We start from the raw sequence: 27163 nt of genomic DNA on the forward strand, positions 1-27163 counted from the left end.
AAAAGTGAAACTGTTCACATTCTTATGCAAAACGTAGTACAGTCAACTACATGTAACTTTTTTTTAATGTGACTTTAAAGGCTTCAGATTGTGTTTCAGTGAGTGTATATGCTCTGGTGAGAAAAAGAGATAGTACATGCATAGATAGATATGCATGCTTTCATTGAAGTGAGAGCATTCACAATGGACAGCACAATGCCACACACATAAATGGAAAAGAACACGTCATCCAAACTGAGAGTTTCACCAAACATCACCTTACTGGGTTTGTTCATTGAAATAAATGTGATATTTAAAAAAAGAAAAAAACATGGCAATATGACTTCTTAGAATATAGCATTTATTTTCTTTTGTTTTGCAACATTCACATTTGTAAAAGTAGCTAGTAATAATCCGGTTATAACAGTAATGAAACAGTATATGTTCTGGTATGTCTTTGATTTTATTTACACCATTACAGACTAAATATAATGTTTATTTTTATGAGACAGTGAAGTGGTAGATGGGACAACTAGAAGTCCCAGCTCACACACAACATTTTACATTCTTTTAAGTTAAAAAAGAGAGACTATATATTATGTGTGTAAATGTGTAAGTAGAATACTATGATGAGGTTGAAATGAGAGCTTTAATCAGCCTTGTGCAGTTTATGTCAATGTTTTAGTCAGTAGAAAATAAGGAGCTACGTTACATTTCTCCCTCACACATACACACACACACAGACTCATTAATGGACAACAATAGCACTCAATTAAAGAATACCAGGCCTCTAATATTCAAATGAACGTGAGATGAGGCTGGCAAACAGATGATAATAAACAACAAGAAAACAGTAACGTGGTAATAGTATTAAGATGAAATCAAAATGAAAAAGATCAATGAGAAACAGTAAGAAGGGATGGATAAAGAATTGTTAGTTTCTAAAACATCAAGAAATTGGCGAGAGTGAGGTGTGACCAAATGTGTGTGTTTGAGGTAATTAGAGTGACAAGATTTAAGATTTGTAATGAGCTTAAGCAAAACAAAAAAAAAATCAATCTACATATTTATAAAAGCCCAAGTCAGATAAAGTTGGGATAGTATGGAAATAGCTAACATTAAAAACATGTATTTTTGTTGCAGCCAACATGTTTTATGTTTGGTCTTGCTCTAATAATTAAATTCTTTAATAAGCATTGGTTTTATGAGTAGCAGTGTCTGCAGAAGACAGGAGTCAGAGTAATCTGAGTTTGGATAATTATATGGTTTCCTTACAGTCCAGCTAATGTTAAAATCTGATTAGAAAGCAGCATTTTGAAAAGCAAAATGTTTCTAAATCTAAAACTCAGAGCTAATGTTTCAGAGCAATATATACACTGTACTGGATACAGCCACATGGAACTGCAACCTAAACCGTCTTTTAATGGAGCACTGACCATGTTCTACAATCTAGAAAGTGTAAACAGTTTAATCCATTAATAACATAGACTATCTTTAAGTTTGAGTTTAAGATTTGACCTAAAAAATTTGATTTTGTCATGTAGTTGCTGTTAGCTTTGGCATGACTTGATAATATGTGGAATATGGACGATTGTTTCATATTAGTTCATTTAAAAACAAAGAAACAAATAACAAAAAGATCATTTGCTGTACCCACTTAATCTCATTCAGGGCCACAGTGAAGCTGAAAACTACAGCAGCCACTATCAGGTGAGATGAAGGTTACACAGCAAGGCCATAAGTCCATTCGAGGAACATGCAACAGCTTGGCTTAATCTGTATCAAGTGGCATTTTCCAGACTCTTCCAACTTCTGATTTGGGGTTCTTTTTTAACTTTCACTTTAGGTTAAACACTTTTCAGCAATCAGGTAAACACAGTTTACACATATTGTAAAACAGAAGTTATTTAAACATGTCACAAGAAGATGAGCACAGCTGTAATCCTTGTTGTTTTTTTGCTTTGAGACTGTCTTTGTACATTCTTAGATCTACGTTGAACAATGTCAGTGATGACACTCTTAACATTTGTGCTTTTTTATGCCTTTCAAAGCAACTTATTTGCAGAGCAAAACACCTTAAACTGACAGAAGACAACATAGATGAAATGATTACAGTTAAGGCTTCATAGTGAAAAACTGTGCTGTACTGCACTAATTTAATGGTTTAATATCAGCTTTGTAATGTCAACTAAACAGAAACTGGCTAGTAAAGGCATGCATTACTACTGTCGATGACCACTCTGTGTGGTTATCTGTCGTCATGCAGGGGGGGGTTCTGTTCTAGTAACATACTGATCCCAAGTCTGCTGAAAGTGGGCGCGAGGAAGAGGCACGCGTGGATGTGTGGCGTTCTCCGTGACTCAGGGTGCGTTTGCGCTGGCGGACAAGGGCCTTCTGGTGCCTCTTCATCCTCTCCAGCTGCTCATCAGCGCTCATCTTCCCCCTCTGCTGCTGCTGCGCCACATCCCCAGAGTACAGACGCTCCAAGGCACTTTTTGGTCTCTCCTGAGAGGAGTGGGAGGAAAGTTGAGAAGAAGGAAAAGGTGCAGCGGATGGCAAAAAAGAGAGGAAAAAAACAAACCTGATGAGGGAAGTCAAAGTAAAGTGAATCTTAGAATTACTACCAAGTTTAAAAAAAAGAAACATGGAGCAAATTAGGGTTTTAATCCCAGCATCCCAGCAGTCTTTGGGCGAGAGGCAGGGTACACCCTGGACTGGTTGCCAGTCTAATGCCCAAACCAGTTAAAAGAAAAGGCTTTTTTCATCCTAATGACACCATACCACAAACTTGTTAGTTGTCCCAAATTACCACATTTCAGCAAAGTACAACATTCTTTTCTTGTGAGATGCCTACATATTTATAAAGTGCAGAAGAAAATACAGGATCCTCTTGCTAACCCCCCACGTGAACACCTACATAAGTCTGAGGAAGGACTTGATGGAGCTTAACACATTAATGCAAGCTCCAAATATGAAAGATTTTATCTCTTGATTAATTCATTTATGAATTTCCTTGAAGTCATCTATAACTTATGTGACATACTACTGTATCTCCTGGATCTACTGATTTGTGTATTCACTTTAAAGTACTTTATAATTCTTTTCATTTCATTCTGAGCTTCACCTTCATGCCGGCTGCTGATGCTGATCTTCGGAGAGTCACATATGAGGAGATGTTTGAAGACTGGTTCATTCTAAGTGAAGAGCCAGCCACTCCTAAAGGGAAGCCAACAACACTATTCTTAACTTGACATTATTGCTTGAAATCATCGATGTGTGGGCTTTCTGTGCTACACTTGTGTAACAATGTTATAACATTTTCTAAACCGAGTTGTTTATTATCTATGTACCTCTACCAGGTAATGTCTGATAACCCCCATCATGCCCAACACTGATCTGGCTGGAGCCATCTCCAGCTCCCATGAGCTCTGGATCGCTCAGGAAGGGTCTCAGTTCCACCTGATATACACACACAAACAGATTACATAGGAAACTGATTTTAAAAATGATGCATTCCAGATATAAACACAAACTGACACATGTACTGAATGTACAGTACCTTACTGTCCCCGTTGGTAAACTGGCCAATCTCTCTATCCCTTTTGCGTTCATCTGACTGTCGTTTGAGGCCACGTACAGAGGTGTGTCTGATGACGGTTGTCTCCCGGGGCAATGGTGGCACAGCAGGGGGCTGCTCGTCAGGACTATAGAGCTGAGGTAGAGGAGGTCTGGGAGGCACATCTTCCTCACTCTGCACACAGAACATGTGAGTTGCTCATAAAACCTTAAAAATTACATATGAGTGACTACATGTACGAGTCCAGAAAGACCACAAAACCACTAATGACTAGAGGTTTCTTGTGACTTTTGCCAGTGCCGAGGAGCTGCTTTTTTATTTATGGGAAGCTGTGGTGAAATGCTAATGCCAAATGTAAACATAAACATAACTTTCCTTCATCATCAGGGTATTTCCACAGGAGTGACTTCATTTTATCTCTTTTCTTAGCTACTTCTGCAGAACTATGAATTTACAGAGAAACAAAACTATGGAGCCAAGAGATTTAAAACACGTTGAAGAATGGAAGTACAACATCCTTGCTTCAGTTCTAGTTCGTGTATTCATTTCCTCTTGTCTGTCTCTACTTAACTCCTGTTAACTGTAGTGCTCAAGAAAATAAAATAAAATGCAGGTACTCTCAACGCACAAAACCTACTTCTGAAATGTAACTCTAGTGAATGTATATAAATATTTTTGAAGAATGAACTTAAAGTATTAAAAAATGTATCTAATTATATTTATGACCAGAAAAGCACACAGAGCGCAAACCTCTGCCAAGGGCCACAGCTCTCCCCATACTGTCCAAACGGTGATCTGGATCACCACCAAATTTAAATCAGTTCTTTCTTTTCACATTTCCAACACCTGAAAATTTCATGAAAATATATCTATAACTTCTTGAGTTATCTTGAACACAAACAGATAAACGCTGATAAAAACAAAACCTCCTTGGCGGAGGCAATGAACATACAAATGAACATCTTCCTTTGGGATGTACCAAAAATAAAGTAAAAAAAAGTGGCAAGAAAAGAAAAGCCTTAGGTAAAATCACCATAAACTAGTGCAGAATTAATAATTATCATAATGACTCTGGTTCACCCCTCATCTTATCTGAAAATTGTAGAGTCAATCAGTCTTATTCCCTTTCAAAGAAATAGAAAAAAAAAAATTCTTTTCAGTTTTATCACTCTTTGTCTTCAAAGACTGACTTTTACACATCTGGTCCCTTCTCCATTTCCAGTTCTTCCTGATGCCCAAGGAGCCTCATCATGGCTCTCTGTTAAAACTGCTCATCCACCACATATCTACCTGTTCAGGGTGTGCAATATTGGACTAATACAAATATTGTTCATTTACACGTTTCTATAAATAGGGACAAAAAAATAAATTAATAAAAAGGGACAAACGGGTAACATATTGCTTCACAAAATTATACAATGTAAAGGCCATGCACACAAGTTTCTAATCAGGATTATTTACAACCCCCGTCCCTAGTTGGACTTGTAGAATGATGACAATTAAGAATTCTATTTAAAATACTATCATTAAATACAGACAATAAGACCAGTGTTTAAAATAAAAAGTAAGATGTCAAAAGCAGGAAGCAGCATTGACAAGGAGAAAAAAAGAAAAGAAAAAAATGCTAAAGTTTGGAGAGCCAGTGATGTGTGTGGGTGTGTACATGTATGTGTGTAACACTACATGTGTTTGCATGTATGCAGGTCTATGTGTACATGCACGTTTGCAGGTTCTCTAAGATTATTGCAGTCAGTGTTCACAGACTTGTTTCAGGTTTAACCATTTCTTTGTTAAAAACCTTGAGATTTGTCAGTTTGCTGATCTCAGATGGCAAAGTCTTCCATAGTTTCCACTGAAAGAATTGATTCTTTTATATTAAAATAACCCTTTATCTTAAAAAAAAAAAAAAAAAAAAAAGAGTTGGAAACATTGCCCAAAAATGCAAAAGCTACATCTTTTCTGCATGGTCTCTGATATTTAAAACTCACCCATTTAAACCCACTGAAGACAGTTGCAGAGTGATGTAATAGCTGTTGGCTGGGACTGGAGGATTGGGAGGGGGTATGGCAGCTGGGGCTGAGGTGGGGGTTGTGCTGCTGCTGCTGCTGCTGCTGCTGCTGCTGCTGCTGCTGCTGCTGGGACAGTCTCATCTCCATAGCAGACGGGCTCCCAGACACAGAAGGCACTGATGACACCGACACTGAAGGCACAAATTTTCTCTCTGGGGAATTTGATCCGTATGAACATGTAACATGAATACATACAATGTAAAGACACTGCTTTCTCTTCCTATGGGAAACATTTAAGCTTCATTAATAAAGAGAATGACTCCGATATGAAATATTAAGAAACAAGAGCGTGACCTGATGGATTACGCTCCTTCATTCAGTTAGAAGTTATAATCTTTGTAAGCCTCTGTGCAGTGCTAGCCTCACCTGGGTTGGTAACAGAGGATATAGTGACTTTGTAGTTGGCTTTACTGGTGCTGAGGCCTGCGATAACATCCTCAATCCTCCACAGCTCCTTTCTGATCTGGACTTTTTCTTGCTTCTCAAAGAGAAACACAGACACATTTTAACATCTATATACAAGGTAGATGTAATTTATAAAATACTAAATCTGCTTGCATAGCAGCTAAAAGCAAGACTGATTAAAAGTCCTCTTTAGCTCAACATGATTTAAATCGAATCTGAAGGATGATCTTCAGAGCAGGTATCCCTCATTGTTTGTCAGAGCATATAAAATCTGTAATCTTTAACTTATTACCATTCACACCCATGCATGAAAGTGTGCAGCTGCGTGTGTGAGTTAGCAGAGATCACTGAGCCACAGACCTGAGAAAGATCAGTGCGGTTCATCTGTCCCTGCAGGGCTGATTTCAGCCAGTCCACATCTCTCTCCAGCTGACCGTACTCATTCCATGCATTCTCCATCTCCTACAGAGCAGAACAGAACAAACTATCAATATCTGAAACAGCTTTCACACGCTGTACTTCTTTGTCAGTCTGCACTTTTTTAATCAGTTCAAGAAACATGTGATCACGCCTCCAGATAAGATGATGTGTTATAAATTTAAGTAGGAAGATGTTGTCTAATTTTTTTTGTAACTGATTTTTCTTCCAACCTGTTTCTACTGAAAGTATCTGCATATGATCAGTATGAGTATGGTGACGTGGTTGACACTAATAACTAAAGATGCATTTGTTTACTTTCATTTAATCTTCAGATTTGTTTATAGATGCAGTTTTGAAACTAATAATTTTGCATTCTAAGGCTAAATATTTTGAATATCTGGGAACATTTCAACCAAAGTGGCAAAGAAAAGCACTCATGAGTTCATCTGTAGCACCAGGTTCATTCCCCAGTCACTCATTTTGGTAGTTACAGTCAACCTGAAACATTGTGCCAGTTACAGAAACCATCAAAAGGGAACGTCAAAAAACAGAAGTGAGTGTGTTCTTTTCAACCAATAAAAACACACAGAACACAGTAGCGTGAACTTTGTGGAGGAGGAAGGCACCGAAGGAGGTGTGTGCTGAATTTATTTGCTTTAACAAGTCAAAGAAGCTTTTTTCTTACTGTGGAGACTTGAGATATTTCAGCCCTGATGTGGACCACATCCTCTTGTAGCAGCTTCTGCTGATAAGCAATTTTCTCTGCATGAGCTGGCTGATCTTTGTACTCCTCCATCTGCTGGTGAGAAACATCCAGCACAGACTCCAGCTTGTCCTGAATAGTAGGAAACACACAGGAAACATAAAGCAGAAAGCCTTTATTGGCATTGAGCAGAGCAGGCTGACACACAGTGAAGTATCCAGTATCCATCTACCACTGCTCAAACTGGTCCAATCTTGTGCAATTTCAGGGAAACTAGGAATTCAGTTTAATTTTGATCACTTCTAGCTGAGGAAACTCAGGAGAGCCAACCTGAGGTGATGATTATACTTCTGTTTACTTATTCCACAACATTTTGCATGCTCTACTGTTTTTTTTTATTTTTGAGCACATCTGTTCCAACTATAATACTGTTTATTATAGTTATTGAGATTTTCTCATTCTGTTTTTGTTGTTTTGTTGGATGCTTTTTTATTGCACAGTTTGTTTACACTATGTTGTGCAGGAGTCACCTTGCTAACTCATTATTGTTTAGACAATCACAATAAAGATCTTCTCATATGAGGACTCTATTTGTGCATTAAAACAGTGACAAGCAGACATAATTCAATGGCAAGTTTAGTTTCAGGAGCAAGTTTAGTTTCTTTTGTATTTCTTTACCATGCTAATACTTCCAGACTTTGTTAGCTTTGTTAACTTGCAGTGACTGATGCAACAACAGGGTTTGAATTTAAAGCTTCCACAGTGCAGATGTAACGTCTTAATCTGAGCTTTGGGTTGTAGGTTTTTGCATGGCATACTGGCTGATGATGATGACAAGTAAAATACCAAGTCTGTAGTGACCAATTATAGTCTAATTATTAAGAGGACATAAACGCACACACACACACACACACACACACACACACACACACACACACACACACACACACACACACACACACACACACACACAAAATAACCTTAAAATACTATATTTTATGTATGTAAAGAACAAAAAACCTTGTCCTCCTTCAGAGTACGTATCCTGGCCTCTAGCTCCTGTAGGATCTTGTCTTGTTCACACAGTCGACTTAATTTCACCTAAAATAAAGAAGAAAAAATATAATCATAGTGGATAAAAAAGAAAGAAAATAAAGGATAGGCCCTAAGTATACTGTTCAATACTAATGACATAAAGCTACACAGGAAGAAGAAAGAGATAAAATAGTTTCTGTGATAAGACGCAGCATGTGTTTACAACGCAGTCCGGTTGTTCTATTCTTGTCTTCATTCAGCACTTCTCTACAGCGGGTGAGACGAATTGATTGTCTACTGTAGTCTTCATGGTCTGTCAATAAAGCTCATCTTTGTAAAAAGCCCCCAGGAATTCTTCTCATCAGCGCAGTGAGAGATATCAAAAGGCTCTGTACTGTCTAGTTTGGGGGTAAAATTTGGTAATATCCATTATGAGTAATCATAATCAAAAATCCATATTTTCAGATTCACTTTGGAGAAAGCTGTGTTTACTGAGAGTGACAGATTTGTTTTCCCAGAAATGGGTTATATGTTTATGAAAACAACATAAGACTGCCAAGTTCAGTCTTTTTCACACAGTGTATTTTTTCTCTCAGATCTATTTATCATTCTGTTCTATTAATAATTAAGCTGTTTTTATTTTGCTGCCACATATTGTTGTTTTTAATTGCATGAAATATTCATTGTTCTGACAAATTTACTGGCAATTTCTTATAAATTGTTAAAGTGGAACAATGCTAATGATGAAAAGCCAGGACATCCATCTTATTTACCTCCATTCAGCAGAAAACAAAGACTGAGAAAAGCAGGATCAGGCAAATCAAACTGAAAAATTTAACAGCTCAACATCTAAAACTCCCATTACATGCATTTTTCCCTTTAAATTGCAGAGAGGAAAATAAAAGCTGTGGTCGATACTCTTAGGCCCTCACTGTGCAGCGTGGATGGGTGTCCCCACAGTGTTGCAACGTGCATACGTTCCTTTCCCTCTGCAGCCTCTGTTTACCACAACTTATGAACACACACACAAACAAACCACACTAAAGCACACAGTAAAGTCAGACTAAAGTCAGCTGAGTCTCAGTGGTAGATTGTCAGAAGTCGGAAATGGAGATCTTAAAGAAAAGAGAGAGATGGATAAACAGGGAGCCCATTCTGCAAATCTTAACATCAAAGTGATTCACTTACATCCGCATCACTTTCTGCTATTTTCACAGGCCTCGATGGTCTCTCTTTTTTTAAACTCTCACGTCCAGTGACCTAAAATTTACAATAATCACAAAAACAATATAATACAATAAAAAGCAGAAATCATAAAACATATTTAAGAACACACCTTCTACGATTTCTATTTTTAGTTTAAGTGCAACAAGGCTGAAATGCAAGTCAAGCTGAACAGAATTATTCAGGAAACGGTAAGAAAATGTGCTAATAGAATAAAACTTTGTACAAGAGCTGAACAAAAAGAAGTTTCTGCATCTCTGTGTACCAGGAAGCCCTAACAACCCAGAGCTGGTCTTTCTTGGCTAATTAAGAGAACAAATCCTTAACATGAAGAAAAGAGAAAAATAAAGACTTGATTTTATCTTTCACAAAACTGCACAAGATTTAAAGCAAATTTTAACTTTGTAGTAGAAGCCTCTGCTTTCATAAAGGTGTGGAAAGGTAATATAATTCAGACTATATATTTTAAAAATATCTTTTTTTCATAGTTTGAAATTAATGGATAGAAACTACAGAACTACATGCAAGTAGTCTTATTTCTACTTGCCTCCATCATTGCAATGAAAAATAACGGTTATTGTTAGTAGCACAATTCAATGTGTTACAATGTAGTGTTCTTTTGGATGTCATGCATCATGGACATTACTTTAATACCTGCCTAAATATTTTCGTTGGAGCAGTCACAGTGCTTTATAACCTTCACCAAGGAAGTTATGTTTTTTCCTGTGTTTATGTTTGTTAGCAACTTTACACAAAAACAACTGGGTGGATTTTTGTTTTTCTAAGAAGGCTTCGGTCTAACTCAGATTCTATTACATTTCATGAGTGACCTGGAAGTAATTGTGGACGCATTCATTTTAAAAGGGATTTTTCCCAACATAGGTGCAAAAGAGTTGCTTAGCAAAGGTATGTGCTCTCTGAGTGCTTTTCTAGCTGTTGTCTTTTTATTTTTACTTGTTTGATCTTTACTGGAAAGGATGCTCAAGTTTATCTTCACCTGTGTACCTTTGTACCTCTATACTCACATTTCTAAACCATAACAGGTGAATCACCATGTGTGACAGATGAGCCGGTGTAGTTTAAGGCATTACCTTAATCCTTCCTTATCGGTTCATAGAGTTTTTGTTCCACACAGCTGCACTGTTTTTTGTTTTTTGTTTTTTGTTTTTTAAAGAGTGGTTAGGCATTGTGCAATCTGGACTAAATTTTTGACCAATAATAATTAGTTAGTTGGGTTTTCTCCATTGAAACTAAAAAACGAGCATGGATTATATTCTTTTAAATAATCCACCCACATTAGGATCACCACACCATACAAAGCTGCAGAGCGGGGTTCAAACACGAACCCGAAGGGGGATTCCGCATCTCTCATAGATGCAATGCTGGGTTTTCCACTGCATAACAAGAGTTTTATTATTATTATGTGGTTATGGAAGAATTTAATTCTTTGAAATTATCTGAGTGATCATCAGAACATCTTTCTGCAGATCAGGATGGACATGACCTGGACTTTGAACACCTCCTGAAGAAGGGTTTTTTCTTTTTAGAGGAGAATTTTTATTTTGTCCTCAGAATGGAGTCAGGAAGATTTTACATGCAATATTAAGTTCCTTTAATACTGTTTAAAACATCCATTGCATGCCATCAACCCCTACCAGTTTGCCAACAGGGTGAACAGATCGACGGAGGACACTAGCTACAGCGCTCCAGTGTCACTGTCCCACCTGGAGAAGTGAGGTAAATACAAGCGATGGTCTTTGTGGATTACAGCTAAAAATATTAATACCGTCCTCCCTCACAAACTGGTTGTTAAACTGGGGAACCTGGGAGTTCCACATTCCACCTATATGTGGATTAACAGTTTCTTATCAGGCACTCAGGGGATTAGAGTGGGAGACTGTATATCGGCGGCCATCTGCCTCAGCACTGTCTCCCCCCAGGCCTGCATGCTGAGCCCTTTGCTCCATACTTTCTACACATTTAGCTGGACCTCTGCACACTACAGTAACTATCATCCAATTCGCTGACAACACTTCAGCTTTGGAGTTCATCTGACCGGGTGGTGCAGAGAAAACAACCTGCTCTTTAATTCATCCAAAACAAAGGAGCTGATCATAAACTTTCAGCGGTAATGAACATACATTCCATCTGTGGTCTGTGAGGAGAGGGTGGAGGACTTCCGCTTTTTGGGAGTGGACTTTAAACACCTCTGAGATACTGAAGAAGGCTCAGCAGTGATTGTTGTTCCTGAGGATGCTCACATCCCCAGAGTCTGCTGGTTCTACAGGTGTGCTACTAAGAACATTTTGGTGGACTGCATGTGTGTGTGGTACACCAGCTGCACGGTGGGTCAAAGGATGTCAAAGCAAAGGGTCATAAACAGCCCAACAAATCATAGGCTGCCCTCTTCTCACACTGGTAGAGCTCAACCATTCCTGCTGCCTCTGGAAGGTTGGCAAAAATAATTCATCACTCCCCTCACCCCGATCACCACATGTTTGATCTGTTACCATCAGGCAGGAGGTACAGATCAATTACTACAAGGACAAACTGGTACAGGGACAGCTTTTACCACAGCAATAAGAGAACAATGGATGACAAATTATTTGATAATCCCATCTAATGTGCCTTCCTAATATCAGTCTACTATTTCCTTACATAATGAACACGTGTTTTTTAATTAAGGGGACTTTGCAATACACATAATGGAATATATTCTATTGGTTATTTGTGAGTCTATTTATTAATCTAATTTTATTCTATAATTTATATTCTATATTATTCATTTTATCTGTTGTTTTCCATTGATTGGAGGGCATTTTAATTTTGTTGTACCTGCTGCAATAATAATGAAGTCTGTCTGTCTAACTGTCTGTCTGTCTATCTATCATGTCCACCATGATGAAAACCAAGGCCCTAAGATGTTGCCAGTAGTTTTCTTAAAGAACAGCACTGGGTCATTGGGGGGGCTTTCTTATTTTCAAGGAAACAAAACAAAAGAAAAAGTGATTATTTCAAACAGATTTTCAGTTCAAACATAAATGCCTTTTAGCATGCTGGAAGGCTCTTTACCATCGTAGCTTCCACCACTTCATCTCAAATCAGAACAGTATTTTGATATGTTACAGCAGATGAGCTGATGGAAAAACGATCATGTCCAAAATCCTGCAAAATTTCCACAGATGTATCTCATTCCAGTTTAAAAGAACTGGAATGAGCTATTTCACTTTGTATGCACACCATCCTAGCACCCAACAGCATACAAACACTGAAGTGGAGCTTTTAGACACACTGAACAACCAGTGGCTCAATAGTCTGTTTTAACCCTGTAAAGCCAAACATATATTTCATACATACAGTTTCTGTAGCTATTTTGCAAACCATGTTGTACATGTTGTACATATGTATATATATATATATATATTTACATACATACATATATATATATATGTATATATACATACATATATATATATATGTATATATACATACATATATATATATATATACGTATATATATACGTATACGTATATATATATACGTATACGTATATATACGTATACGTATATATATATGCCTGTATAAATATGTATAAATATATATATATATATATATATATATATATATATATATATATGTATAAATATGTATAAATATGTATAAATATGTATAAATATATATATATATATATATATATATATATATATATATATATATATATATATATATGTATAAATATGTATAAATATATATATATATGTATAAATATATATATATATATATATATATATATATATATACATATATATATGTATATGTATGTATATATATTTACATACATATATATATATATATATATTTACATACATATATATATATATATATATATATATATATATATATATATATGTATATATACGTATATATATATATATATAAATATATATATATATGTATGTGTGTGTGTGTGTGTGTGTGTGTGTGTGTGTGTGTGTGTGTGTGTGTGTGTGTGTGTTTTAATGGCTTAGTAAATACTTCAGATAAAATTGGACTTTTCTCCCCAGCTGTTCTTTGGTTGTGCTTTAAAGGGTTAAAATAGGGTAAGAAAAGAAGCCTATATCACAATCTGGCTCCCCTTCCATTCTTAAACACAAGTGAGATTTTCAGTGATTTAGCTTGGTGTTTTACATACAAATAAAGTAGTGTTGAATGTGTGAACATGTGTGAAAGGAACTTAGGCCAATATTTAGCAACATGACAAAGAGTGCTTAAATACAAAAGTCATAGACATTTAAACAATATATGTAACACTCTGATGGGAATTGTAGTTCTCATGGTTCAAACAATTAAATAATTCATCCACATGCAAATAAAAACTTAAATTCCCATCAGGATGATATCAAAATCATCATGAACTACAGTGACATGACTGCATCAATTTAAAAGGTTTTATCTGAAGTTCATTTGACGATAACCTGAACTTCAGGGCATTTAAAATTTTAAATATAAAGCAAAATGTTGATAGCACCTTCTGCAAAAATGTTATAACCTGAATTAACTACTTCATAAAAAGAGGGGAATGTTAAAAGACATGTAAATTGCACAATAAGGGGACAGTAGAAAGCACTTCATAGAACAGACTTAAGACAGGAATAAAGGGAACAGAGAGGCAGATGTTGGGGGCAGCAGCAGGAAAACAAGATTATTGTCCAGAGTGGAAAGATGGAGAAGAGGATGAAATGGATAAAGTGCCATTTACTTTGTTGGGGCCCACCTTCAGATCTAGATACTCCAGGTCCTTCTTCAGTTGTATGTAAGTATCATCAGCCTTTAAATGAGCAGTGGAGAGATAAATCATTTGAAATGAAGATTCAAAGGATAATGGGTGACCAGATGACTCTTAAGGTCTTTATTTGCTGTTCAAGCTTTGCAAACAGAACTTTAATTAACTTGGTCTCAATTACAGCGTACTTCTTCTACCTCTGTATTTTTACCAACAGTTTGCAAAGCCAAACTCTAATTAGGTCATTTTTGAACCGGTTTAATGTCTCATGTGTGACCTCTTATGCAACTGAGCAACACAGGTCTTGTGCATAACATGTGGTCAAACTGATCGTTTATATTTCTGCATGTGTGTGGAGAATGGTTAGATGTCAGAAACTGGGTGGAGTTGTCATTACTGAGCGCCATTGCAGATTCAGTGCGGTCTGCCAGTCTTACAGCAGTGTTCTTTCCTCACAGGCTCATGTTCAGACTGTAGCCTAGTGACTGCTTCAGAATGATAACCCCAAGAACAAAAGATCTATCTGTGCACACAGGTACATCTGTGGTTCAAGACCAAACATCTGTCAAACAAAAGAGTGGAAGAGTGGAAATCACAAGCACAATCAACAAGCAACATGCCGATTATTTTAGACAGACACAGTCACACTTTGCTCTGACCACATTGTCATGTTTTGATCAGTGACACTCGCTCAAAAGTCACAAGTTTATAGCTTGTAAGTACAATACAGCCCAAGCCAAAATGGTTGAATAAATACATACAACCAAAGCAGTGTCAACAGACTGCAGAGTCTGTCAAGATGACAGGGAGGTAATGTGTAGGAATGGCTGGGGAGGGGGGAGGGGACCACAATGCACTGGCAGATGATGCGGTGTACTGCGTTAGGCAAAATCAGGCTCCCTGACCTGCATGCTGTGGCCTATGAGGCCGTTGTGCTGGTGATGCTGCAGGTGAGCGAACGCATTGCTGGGGCTCTGCACACCAGCCATCTTGGCCTGGTGCCTCCGAAGTTGAATGAGGAGCAAAGTGAGCTCCTCTGGCTGCAGCCAAGCCCAGGTTTATGGGGCCAGAGGCCAGTGAAAGCACAGAGGGATGAGAGAAAATATTTGATAACAATCTGGGCTGTACAGTGGCTTTGCTATAGTCGCTGAGAGAAGTCAGTATACTGCTGCTTCTATTAGTGTCCTGTTTGGAACCTACAATGTAAAAGCCAGAGCTGCAGTGTAGATTGCTTTGGAAAGGTGACATAGTGTCTGAAGAAGAGGTTATGTAAAAATTAAACTAGTCTTTTAAGCATCACAAATGAGACAGCTGAGGATTTTACATCTTGATGCTGTCACTGACTTGCCATACTGATCAGATTTTGGACTGAGTTATCCATTTCTGACTTGCTCAGGCTTTCCTGTATGAGTAGAATATAATGTCAGTACCACTTAACGGGTGTATTAAACATAAATAAACAATTTAGGTAAGCAGAAGATCCTACCGTCTTGCCATGCAAGCTTGGAGCACTGACGGTGTGTGTGATGTAGCCCATTGCCGGCACAGACCTTCTCTCTATTTGGGAAGTCTGTGAAGAGACACAATTCATCTTCCTGTAATCACGCCTTACACATTCAAATCAGACATAATGTCTAATTCACAAAGTAATCTTCAACAGTGTTTGAAAGTGGGAAAAAGATCACTCTATCACACTAAATCAAAGTTAAGCTTTGCCTCCAAGTCTGCAAACAAATTTGACTACACAGCATATTTATTTTTTTCATCTATCCTTTTTTTTCCCCCTCCCTTTCATCGCTGCTACTCTTTTATGAAACAAGGTGTGCCCTGAGTTTCAGATGCTACAGGGCTTAGAAAATTTGACGTTTTTGCTTAACACACAGAATTAGTGAAAAACCAGGCCCACCACAGAACCTTAAAAGGACACAAACAACAAGAGATTTAATTAACTACACATAAATTATACCAAACCTGCTTTCTTAAAATAACATTTGTTTGCTACCAGCAAGAGAAGCACTGTAAGCCATTCCCTTTGAGATTCCTATACCACATTTTTTTTTTGCTGTATAATAGGTTTTTTATTTAAATGCAAGATCAGAAGAAAGAGACTGCTGCTGATGTTTGAGATACAGTAGAGATGTTTATTGGGTGCTGAGAACCCCTGGGCAAAATGGATTAGCCACTAATAAAACATACTTCTTAATGATATTCCACAGAGGCATACAGATTGCTGTTACTTAAGCACACTCCAGCCAGAGAGCACCGTCGGCCTCGGATGCTGGGTGCACCAAGATTCAGTTCAGACTAAAATTAGTTCCCATAAACATCGTCTGTTTGCATAGGCACTGTGGCTGCCTTTGTTAAAAATGCATCTTTCTTTAAAGGGCTTCCTATAATTGCGCATCACTCCATTCAGTGGTTGTAATTAGTGTCCTGACACTTGGGTGAATGATGGCGGAAACAGAGCATCTGCAACACTTTGTTTACTTGTGCAAGGCCATTGGGTTGGTTGTGAGGCTTGTGTGTGCTGGCAAATGTGGTGATGGTTTGGAGGGAGATCTTTTCACATGTGGAGGGTGTGGTGGGGAGACAGCGCAGGGTGTGGATAAAGGGACACCCCCTCGCTCCGTCTCCTGCGGCGGCGGCGGTGCTGTCTGAGTGCTACGCTGGTTTGGGGAACAGCAGAGAAGCAAGTTTTTACTCTCACACACTTGCACCACCTGTTGAGTGCATCTGGGTGTGGACTGTGTGAATCTGAAAGGGATTCACATGAGCATCAAAGTGTGTGTGCTAAAAAGTTAGGGCCTTCTCAGGCTCCTCGTGCTAATCTTCCCATGGTGCTTATGTGAGCTAACGACATGTTGACATCACCCTGTACCTCACATCCACCATCTAAAGCTAATGTGAGAATGGGAGCTTTGTCATTTGGCTCGCTATGTGTGATTTCTCAACTTTTTCTTGAGTGCCATGAAAATCACAGACCATTTGTGGTTTCTGTGTGCCTGTATTACAACATCAAGGCTTATGTACAAGACGACAGACTTTAGTCAAATTATCCAGTTTACACTATTGACAGTTTTCCACTCTGTGTATCCAAGTTACCATACTGTGGGTGAGACAACACGCTGGGAACATCCCCACCATCGCTTCTCTTTTTACTTTAATTGCACTGTTCCCAACATCTGGTTCACATAAGCTGCAGTTCCAGCTATATAATAGACTAAAATGAAATAAAATGAAATAAAATAAAATATACTTTTCTTATGTTTGACAAAAATCAACTCATTGTTTTAAAACTCAAGGTAAAAAAAGTAAAACATGTTGCTTCAGTTTTCACTATAAATATATTTTTCTTATTCATGTACATGGGAGTAATACATTTCAATGCATACACTTTATATCACCCTGTTGTTGAATTGTGCTATTTATATAAACTTGCCTTGCCTTGCCTTGCATGTGTATTGAAAAATAAAGACTTACCACCAGGAGCTGAAACTTAATATGTTGGAAATTAATAAAAGAAAAATTGCTTTATTTTTCTAAAATCTGTATAAAGGAGTGACCAGCTCTTTTGGTGGAGTGATGGCCCAACTGAGACAACAATTCCTCAATGCAGTTAGTTCTGCTTCACTGATTTTTCATATGGTGGCTCAGGGTTTTTTGCTAGTTGGCCTAGGGCTCCAGGTTTCTCGAACCCCTTCTCCTATCCAATAACTGTCAATTAAAGGCCATTTCAACTGAAATCTAAAAAATATTAATCAAAGTCTCTCGGTTTCTATATTTGATTGAGAAAAAGGTTTTATTATTTATATGTATTGGTGGAATATCTAGAGAATATTTCCAGACTGCAACTCTTTCTAATTCTACCTTTAAAAATATACTTCTTATGCAATTATAATGCAAAAAAAAACTCCAGTGCTGTTATCATTTTTAAAAACCTTTCATTTTGTAACACTATAATAACACTATAATTATAACACTATAATAAGCATTTGAAAATGGAAATAATTTATATCACATTTATTATTTTTATTCCTATTATTATTATTATTGTTATTAATAATAATAATAGTAATCAAATTATTAAAACTAGCTATAAATTTTATCAATTTAATCTATTTTTTGTTTATATGTGTTCATATTTTACGAGAATGTGTGTTTCAGTGAGTTTTACACCTAAGGTCAAATGAACAAAAAGATAAACTATCACAAAAACATACAATGAAGAAAATGTGCACAAAAAAAAATGCAAAAGACCTGATACAAATCCTACATGAAGTTAGCAGGATTCTTTTTCTTTTCTTTTTTTGCTCCAGATTAAACTCTAAAGCTGCAGCTCTCCAATAGCAGGTATGACATATCCAAGGAAAGGACAACTGAAACATGACCATAATAGAGATTTACAAACTTAAGACTAAAATTTGTCCTTAAAAGAAAATACCCAAAATCTAATTTGTCAAAGGTTTTATAGACAGTTCAATTAAGACCTACTGATAGAAGGATGGACCCATGCTAGATCACAGACAGCTAGTGGAGGAGGAATACTGTTACAGGTTCCTGTCACTAATGCTAAGCTTGCTGGACTTTTCAGGTAAAATAGACAGTAAAAATCTTCCCTGTAATCTGGAAGATATTAACTTCCAACAGTAGAACTGGAAGACGTCTGCACCCCTTCAGAAGGCCATGATTTTTACACTACAAATGTGACTTAGCAATCAACTGTTTATCTAAGTTTACTAGATCTCTTTCTCGGTTGACTTGAAACCTTTTGAGAACTTGTGGGTCCCTCTCAAAGTTTGATTTTTAGTGGGAGCAGACAGTGTAAGCTCTGACCACTCAGGAGAATATGGCTGCTGCTTCAGAAAATTATAATCATAAAGACATGGTGAAATGCCTTTGCTGAGTTTTCCAATTCAATTGCATTTTGAATTGACCAAATCATTTATGTATTAGTTAAACTATGAAGTCAATATTGCTGTGTGCATTTTCTAGATAACTGATTAAATGCCCGTCTTTCTCTTGCAAGTGTCCTACCTGTGAAAGATGGGCACAAATATGGCCAGGAGAGCTTGATCTTGTGCTGTCACCAGCCAACACTTCATCCAGGGGCCGGACTGTGCGTCTGTCTGAAGGGGTGTGTGGCCTGCGCGGGGACAGGGGTTTGAAGGAGGAGGGGACTGATGGAGGGACTTCGCATGGCGATGGAGGGACAGAGATAGAGCGTGGCATCTCTACAGTAACTCTGAAAGATGACGAGTCTGTGAAATTAGGGCCAGTGTAAATGGGAGCAGTGGGGCTACCATGACGAAACTGCTGCCGCTGCTGCCACTCATACAGCTGCCACACCATTCCCTCCTTGGTGGCCATTCGCTCATCGGTGGACATGCGGAAGTGGCTGAGCCGGTCATGGGCATATTTATAGTCACTGGGCAAGTTGCATGTTGCTGGAGGTGAACTGCTGCCAGACGGGAGACGAGGAGATTTTGGCAATGAGTGATAGGTGGTCTCTGTTGTGCTGGATTTGGGCTTTAATGGAGGAGTCCGCCGAGGAAGGTTGTACTCACCAGAGGGACCACTGGGTCAGAAAAAACACAAAAAACATATTTTTATTATTATATATAACACAACTTATTATATAAATAACACAAAATAACTGATCTCCAATTAAACATTTTTTCTACATTACACACACAAGAGAAATGCAATATTTCAATACTGCAGTATTCACTTTATCCACTAGAGGGAGGCATTATCTCACAGATGTGCCATCATCATTCATGCTGCTGAAATAAAGAAATTCTGGTTGATTCACACTGACTGACCTCTTCGGTGTGTCCCCTTTGTGAACTTTGACCCACTGCTCCACCTGAGCCAGCGTAGTCTTCCTCTGGACATGCTTCTCTGCATCAGCTCGTGAAATAAAGCCCCTCTGATAGACAACGTTTCCATTCTGCTCTGGCGGTAAAGCCACTTGGATTACAGTCTGCTGTCCATTCTTGTGAACAGCATCATTAACAGAGTCTGGAGACAATCTCTCTATTCTTTCCTGTGGGGCTGAATGGCTAGGTTTGCCCTGGATCTCCAATGCATATCTTCCCTCATCTCCATGGGTAAGTCGGACACCATCGCCCTGAGGTTCCTCCCTGTCTGTCCTGTGATGGCTTTCTGACTGAAATGAGTTCTGGGTGACTTGGAAATGGTTGGTCTGTGGTACTGCTTGCTGTGTGGCCTTCTCTTGTTTTTCCACCTCTCTGAAAAAGTGAGACAGGATGACAAGAGATAAACCTAGCTGTAAAACATTTACTATATGGCTTCATACAATGAAACTCAAATTATAAGGCGTATAAATGATAAAGTATTTAATCTTTAGACTATTCCCACACCTTCAGGTATTTAACCGTCATCTAAATCCCCTTCTTCTCAATATAGTTTATTATGATGAGGTGCAGCACTATTCTTGTAACGCAGGGTTAGGAAGTAGATAAAGAACACAATTAACCCAGAGTGAACCCTAAAGTAACTTCTCGATCCATTTGTAGAGACACATACTTATATATTACAGAGTATATTTGAGAACAAGTCCAGATCAAAGGGAGTGATTTATTTCATTTCTATCTACCACTTTTTATACTTTCTAGTACAGGGGGAAAATGATGATGAGGGTTTATAGTGGAAAGAAAATCACAAAAAAACTGAAACAATTCATTGGTCTTAATCAAATAGCTTGAAGAGATATGCTATAATCTCTTTAGGTGTTGTTATCAGGTGCCTTGTTCATTTCTAGGAAAATAATTCCTAACAGATATAGTCATGAAATAAGCATTTTGACTGATGGCTACAGCAAGTGGTCCCCTCGAACTGCATCTTTTAACTGGCACAAAACGGTTCACATAGTTAACATTTGGTTTCACAAGACAATCGGCTGACAGGAGGGGAAAAAAGGGGGTTACTCACTGATGTTGGTCTCTAGGTGGCATTATTGCATAGAAAAAGTAAACAGCATAATTCATAATGCATTCAGCAGAGATGCAGCATTGCTGAGGTAAAACACGCTGCTACAGTGCTTTTCTGCAGTCAACTGTAAACATTCAAAAAGCAAATTTGCACCCAAATCTTCCTGCACCCTCTGAATACTGTCAAATCTAAGCTAAACCAAGAACAAAACTACATTTACATTAGCGCAAACCAAGATGCAGTAGACACACACACACACACACACACACACACACACACACACACACACACACACACACACACACACACACACACACACACAAACGTACATTGGAGATACTATGCTGTTCCAGAATAGGCAGACAGGGCAGGTCCTATCTGCTATGTAGGCCTGCTCACACTGGTAAACTACAGCACATTCAGGGTAGAAAGAAAAGAAAATGTTATCTATAAAGCTTTTAGAGCTTTTAGTTCAGCATCGCAGCCAAAGCCTGTTTAGTTTACTGAAAAAACAAAAGTATTATTAGGTATTGATTTTCCTTTTGTAATAAAATATGGTCCTTTATAGTTTTTTTCACTTTGATATGATGATAAAACCTACCTAATCCACAGAGACTGCTGTGCTTTATGGAAGGTGTGGGCACCAGAAGAAGCCCAGCCAATCAGAAAAAGTGAATTACACTCTGTACAGTGCGACCAACCTCTTTATCGTGTGACTCTGCTGCATCAGCGCAGCCTGGTTCATGGCCCGGATCCAGCCATTCATGTCCTCCTGTGTGTCCGCACTGAAGAAATATGTCCGCATCCCGCAGTGTTCTGCCTGTGAGCCAATCACAGAGTTCTTATTGTAAATGTAGGAGCGCATTCCAGTATGGCTCGCCTATCAAAGAGGGAGAGATTGAGAGGAAGGGGGGAGGAAAGATACAAGAGGTTTTTTTTTTACTGAAGCTGCAAGAGAGGGTGATGAGTCAAAAAAAAACTTTCTTCCTCTCTGACAGCTGTCATCTCAGTGGAGTTTGCAGCAACTTTTTTTTTTTTTAACTGGAAAAAGAAAAGGCATGAAGAACACTGCTGCAGCAGAATAATAGAAATTGCTTTTCAGGAAATAAAAAAAAAAAACATCTAGTGATGTTTGAGTTTGCATTTTCAATAAAGCATTTGCAAATCCTTTAGCAGACAACTATACAAACGCAAAGAAAAACAGTCATGGACTCATTTATTATTTTAGTCAGGGTACACACATAACCACACATCCTAAATATTAGCTTACCTTTTGTTTGTGGTGCAGTAAATGTGTACCAACTGCTTGATACACATGGTACCAAGTTGTCTTAACACCAAGCAGTTGCTACAACAAAGGAATATTCAGTAGCTTTTTCAGTTCATATTGCTTTTTTATCAAAATTTGCTTTTCTTGGTCCTCATAGAGTATCACTATCCTCATACAGATTAGTGATAATCTGTATGAGGATAATGCATTGCTGTCGAAATAAAATAATCTGCACTGGGTTTTTACAGTTTTTACCTTTTGCTTTTTTTTTTTTTTTTTACACACTTATCATGGCATGTCACTGTTGCTATAGAGAGCTTTTCTCTCGTCAAAACTTGACAGTAAAACTCAAAACAGAATAAACATCACACTGAATCACCTTTACAAACTACCCATTACATACTAATCTTTTCCACTAAATTTAACATGTCGAAAGCCCCATAAGAGCCTATAAAACTAAGTTAAAACGTAAGCAGTTATCATACAATGTATAGTAGCACAGATAAATGCATGTACAGAAGAAGTAGGTCAAATTGATGATGGCAACATTTATCAAGTGATATGAAACGAGATTTGAGATGGTTGTGAAAAATGTAGATGACACCCTGGTACCTCCCCCATTCACACACACACACAGTCCATGATGATGAACAGCAATGAGTGATAAGCAGCTTGACAGGACAAGTACCAGAGCAACTTAGCATAAAACTGTCAGAGATGAAAAACTGGTCAAATAGGCATCACACGCTCAACAAAACTGTAAAAAAAAAGAAATAAATATAGTATTTTTACAAATTTATCATTATTACATATCAGTATTGTCTGTATGTTTTCATTTTAACACTGGGAACTCCACCAGATTCTATTTGAAATTACCAACTGCTGACTCTTGCACAACATTATTGTATTCGCAGCAGGTACTTAAGAGATCTCATGCTGAAAATTGGAAGAACAGAAAGAGTTGTGAGTTCAGCACTATATATACAATTTTATGTGCATAATTGGCTAAGATGCTGTGCTAAAACCATACACAAATATGTTACTGTCCAATTACAAACAGACAGCATTGTGCAAACAAAAGCATTTCTATAATTTATACATGCTCTGGCATTGTCCATAGGTAACTGACTGCGGCCATGCCTGTTTATGGTAAGACCTAAACGCACATTAGGAAATGTGCACTCAGCAGCTACTAGCGAGATTGAAACTTAAATGAGGTGACAATGGTGGTCTACCAATGAGGCTAAAGTGAAATCAAATACCTATTCATGCAAGACAGGAAGCCTGTGTGACTCAGGACGGCCGCCCGCAGAGAACAGTACTCACTCCGCCCGTGCAAACACACCGGGTCACAATGGAAGGCAATTGACCAACAGGGAATGAGAGAAACACAGTGAGATGAGCAAAATTAAGAGAACAGAAAACAGGAAGTAACAGCTGATCAGTACTGACTCAAACAGAGAACAGAAATGGCTCTGGCAGTGTTGTTTTTGGCATCACAGAAGCAAGCATGGGTAACGGTGGCTGTGTCTAAATCAGCTGCAGTTACAACTAATAACTGTGAAATGAAAACACAAAGTTCCAACTGGTATAAATTTTCTACACTTAACTTCTAATTAGATTAACTATTTCCTGTCACCACATCCAGTCCATTATTTTACTTTAGTTTCTCATTTGGTCTGTAATTCACAGTATATGTCATGAGCTCTAACAGCCGGGAACATCCCATCCACTGAAATGTAGTCTTGCTTTCTTAGCAGTAACTGAAATTTTCTAAAGCACCTCACATCTACATATTGAAATCTCCTGCTCTTTATGCATGATGAGACAGAGAGAGCTCAGGGAGTTTGGGGGAACCTTTAAATGCAGGGTGGTACAGCAGAATCCAGGCTAATTATCTCACCTTACTTTACATATACACCCAGACAAGCAGGGGAGGGGGGAGACAATGAGCAGGCTCAATGTATGATTAATATTCCAAGCAGCACAATTACCATACAGATTTCATTGTATGTAATTTGATCTTTAAAGCACAAGAGATACGTACCACACATGCACACAAATTCATACTCAGAATGCCACAAGCACACACTCTGACACATTTACACATGAGATTCACAGGGGGAAAAAGTACAAAGGAGCTGAAAGGATTGCAACAGAATACCCTGAAGCAGCAAACATTCAGGCACTATTGTTCTTTGCAGCAACCTTTGTGCTTCCACAAAGAAGGCATTTGATAATGTTCTCAAATGGTGACATAAATATCTTTGCTTTTCTCTGGTAGATTTCACACAAAAAAAAAAAATCATGCTGGCCATCTACAAATTATACTGCCATTCAAATTTCAGTCAAAGTGCAAAGCTGTTGCAAGGTGCACATCATACTGCAAGCTACACTGCTGTAGCCTTTCCCTAACACTGGTTTAAAATCTAAACATGTTAAATATTTTAGATCTGCCTCCTGACCAAAACAGCTACATAGTGGAGTCCATTTATAAGTCTCTAGTGCTAATTTGATTACATCTCCTTTAGATCTACTTAAGTAGTTAAATGTGATGCATTGCATTGATTTAGTATGAAAAGGTCAATGGTATATAAAAAGGCCAAAAGGGGATCAAAATATACATTGGATGCATTAGACCTGAATAATATGTCATGTTAATGCATATAAAATGTGAACTTAAGAAGTATTTAAATACTTCTTAAGTCAAATGGATGAATTAAGTTCAGTGTTGAAAATTAAATCATTATATCAACATTTATTAAATATGTTTTAACTAATGTAAGCTGATTACAACATTAGTGTTTCATGTTGTCACACTTGATGAAGGAATGCTTACATCTAGAATAAATAAAACTAGATATTTGAATTAAAATATGAAAAAAGACAAACAGAAGACTTCAAAAAAACAAAAGCAAACAATGAACAGATTTGACGCTCTGAGGTATAGGTAGTTTTGGTTTTTTTGGGGAGGTGGGAGTCATTTGAATGTTACATCCTTTAGTCTGTCACAGTAGAGCATTAGAGCATCAGCTTTCTTGTAAGCAACAGAAAAACACAACAATAAAAAGAAAAAAAAAACTGACATTTGATAATGAGATCTAGGCAGCAGGAAGTAAATAAGCAGCCATCCAGTTATGAAAAACCATTGTAGCAAAAAATAATCTTGCATTTACTTCAGGATGACGGCAGCTTTTGGAAGCTGCACATGTGCATGACAATGTCCATGAATAGATTTGACTCGAAGCCACTTCCAGTGTTACCTTGAAAGCATATTTTCGATTTATGTGGTCATCTGGCTCAACTGGTGCGATGACATAACTGGGCAAAGGAATGCTACCGAGCACCGTTTCTTCTCGGCTATCTGTGAAACAAGAACACACACATATACAAAATGTTGTTACAAGCATTCAAAGCTACATTGAATTCTACTGAGATCTTTTACGATGTTTACGCGTGAGCACAGATTTACGAACAGCAGGAAAATGAGTGAGGCATAATTCATGGGTGACTTTTGTCTCTACAAGGCCATGTGGCAGCATGTGGCCCGAAGTGGCATGTGGCTTATCTATTATTCACAATGATTAATGGAGGAGAGGAGGTAGGTGCTATGGCAACACAAGCAGAGATTAAATCCTATAATAAAGAACTCAAGTTAATAGGGTAAGAGAAGTTGGAGGAAGTGAAGGCCTGGGAGAGTATGAGATGTCACACATCTACTTACAGACTTTTATTAATCACACTGACAGCAGAGGGGATGACTGATTTCGCAATTGTCAGCTTAACTCTGACCGAGTGCACTTTTCATAGACTCACCTTTGTAGTAAAACAAGCAGTAGTCTGACAAAACAAACCACTTCCGTTTCCACAGTCGCATTCCAGAGCTGTCCTGGAGGTGAGAGGGGAGCCACAGCACCCAATACGGTTAGAGCTCATCCATGCAGGGGTGCATTTTAATTCACATTTTAATTAAAAAGTGTAGTTTGGGAATTGTGTGCTCATTAGATACAATGAGAGGGAGAAGGCTATGTGAATATCATTAGAGCAGTAATTGAATTTCTTTTTTTATTTCTTGTAGGGCAAAGCTGCAATCTACACATGTTGCTATTTTGTATCTGTTTTATTGGCAGTCAAAAATGTCTTGAACAGACAATAACTCTTCAGTTTGCAACTCTTATAGTTTATAGAACATCAGATTCTAATTGAAATATTCGACCCAATTCCGAGATCATTTGTGATTATGTGATTACTGTGATATAGGAACAGAGAAACCGGGGCTCACCTGCTTGTAGAGCCAGCCTCTCACCACCACTGGGATGTTGAGGTTTCTTTTAATAGCATGATCCCTCTTGCCAAAACTGTGTACTTTCCCTGTTCCTTTGGAGACCTGCAGGAAATTAAAAAAAAAAAAAAACTGTTTTTCTGAAGGACTAGAAGCCAATCTACTTAGCTTTCATGAGGTGATTCTAACAAGAGGATTCACAATGGCAATGGTGTCAAAAAGAATACGAGTGCAAACTTGGTATTGTTTTATTTATATACAGAAGCTCTATTTTACACTGCCATGTTGTATGTGTATTTTGTCTAAATATGTTGTCTGGTTTTATGGAATGTCTTGATTTTGTATTCACTATTTGTTGTTTGTACCTGCTCAGGGACTGCAGATGAAAACTGGCTGTTAGCAAACTGTGGTGCAATTATGTAATGGCACACTGTCCCTTTCAAATAAACTGTAAAGTCAAG

The 27163-nt window shown here is 37.8% G+C and overlaps 1 protein-coding gene across 1 annotated transcript in view; it reads right to left on the reverse strand.

Annotated features, from left to right (window-relative positions):
• Positions 1 to 27163, reverse strand: part of plekha7b (pleckstrin homology domain containing, family A member 7b) — a gene marked incomplete at both ends in the record, with an annotated part of 75872 nt that overhangs the window by 7417 nt on the left and 41292 nt on the right. Inside the window, 19 exons of the mRNA XM_079246088.1 lie at positions 2272 to 2484; positions 3104 to 3195; positions 3330 to 3438; positions 3539 to 3730; positions 5545 to 5777; positions 5992 to 6103; positions 6391 to 6492; positions 7136 to 7285; positions 8174 to 8254; positions 9377 to 9448; positions 14188 to 14241; positions 15102 to 15236; positions 15683 to 15766; positions 19231 to 19771; positions 20019 to 20447; positions 21852 to 22030; positions 25684 to 25784; positions 26237 to 26309; positions 26703 to 26807. Coding sequence (XP_079102214.1) covers positions 2272 to 2484; positions 3104 to 3195; positions 3330 to 3438; positions 3539 to 3730; positions 5545 to 5777; positions 5992 to 6103; positions 6391 to 6492; positions 7136 to 7285; positions 8174 to 8254; positions 9377 to 9448; positions 14188 to 14241; positions 15102 to 15236; positions 15683 to 15766; positions 19231 to 19771; positions 20019 to 20447; positions 21852 to 22030; positions 25684 to 25784; positions 26237 to 26309; positions 26703 to 26807 — 3057 coding nt within the window. The remainder of the gene's footprint in view (positions 1 to 2271; positions 2485 to 3103; positions 3196 to 3329; positions 3439 to 3538; positions 3731 to 5544; positions 5778 to 5991; positions 6104 to 6390; positions 6493 to 7135; positions 7286 to 8173; positions 8255 to 9376; positions 9449 to 14187; positions 14242 to 15101; positions 15237 to 15682; positions 15767 to 19230; positions 19772 to 20018; positions 20448 to 21851; positions 22031 to 25683; positions 25785 to 26236; positions 26310 to 26702; positions 26808 to 27163) is intronic.

Source organism: Telmatherina bonti (assembly GCF_933228915.1).
Source record: "Telmatherina bonti genome assembly, chromosome: 1".
NCBI classification, from domain to species: Eukaryota; Metazoa; Chordata; class Actinopteri; order Atheriniformes; family Telmatherinidae; genus Telmatherina; species Telmatherina bonti.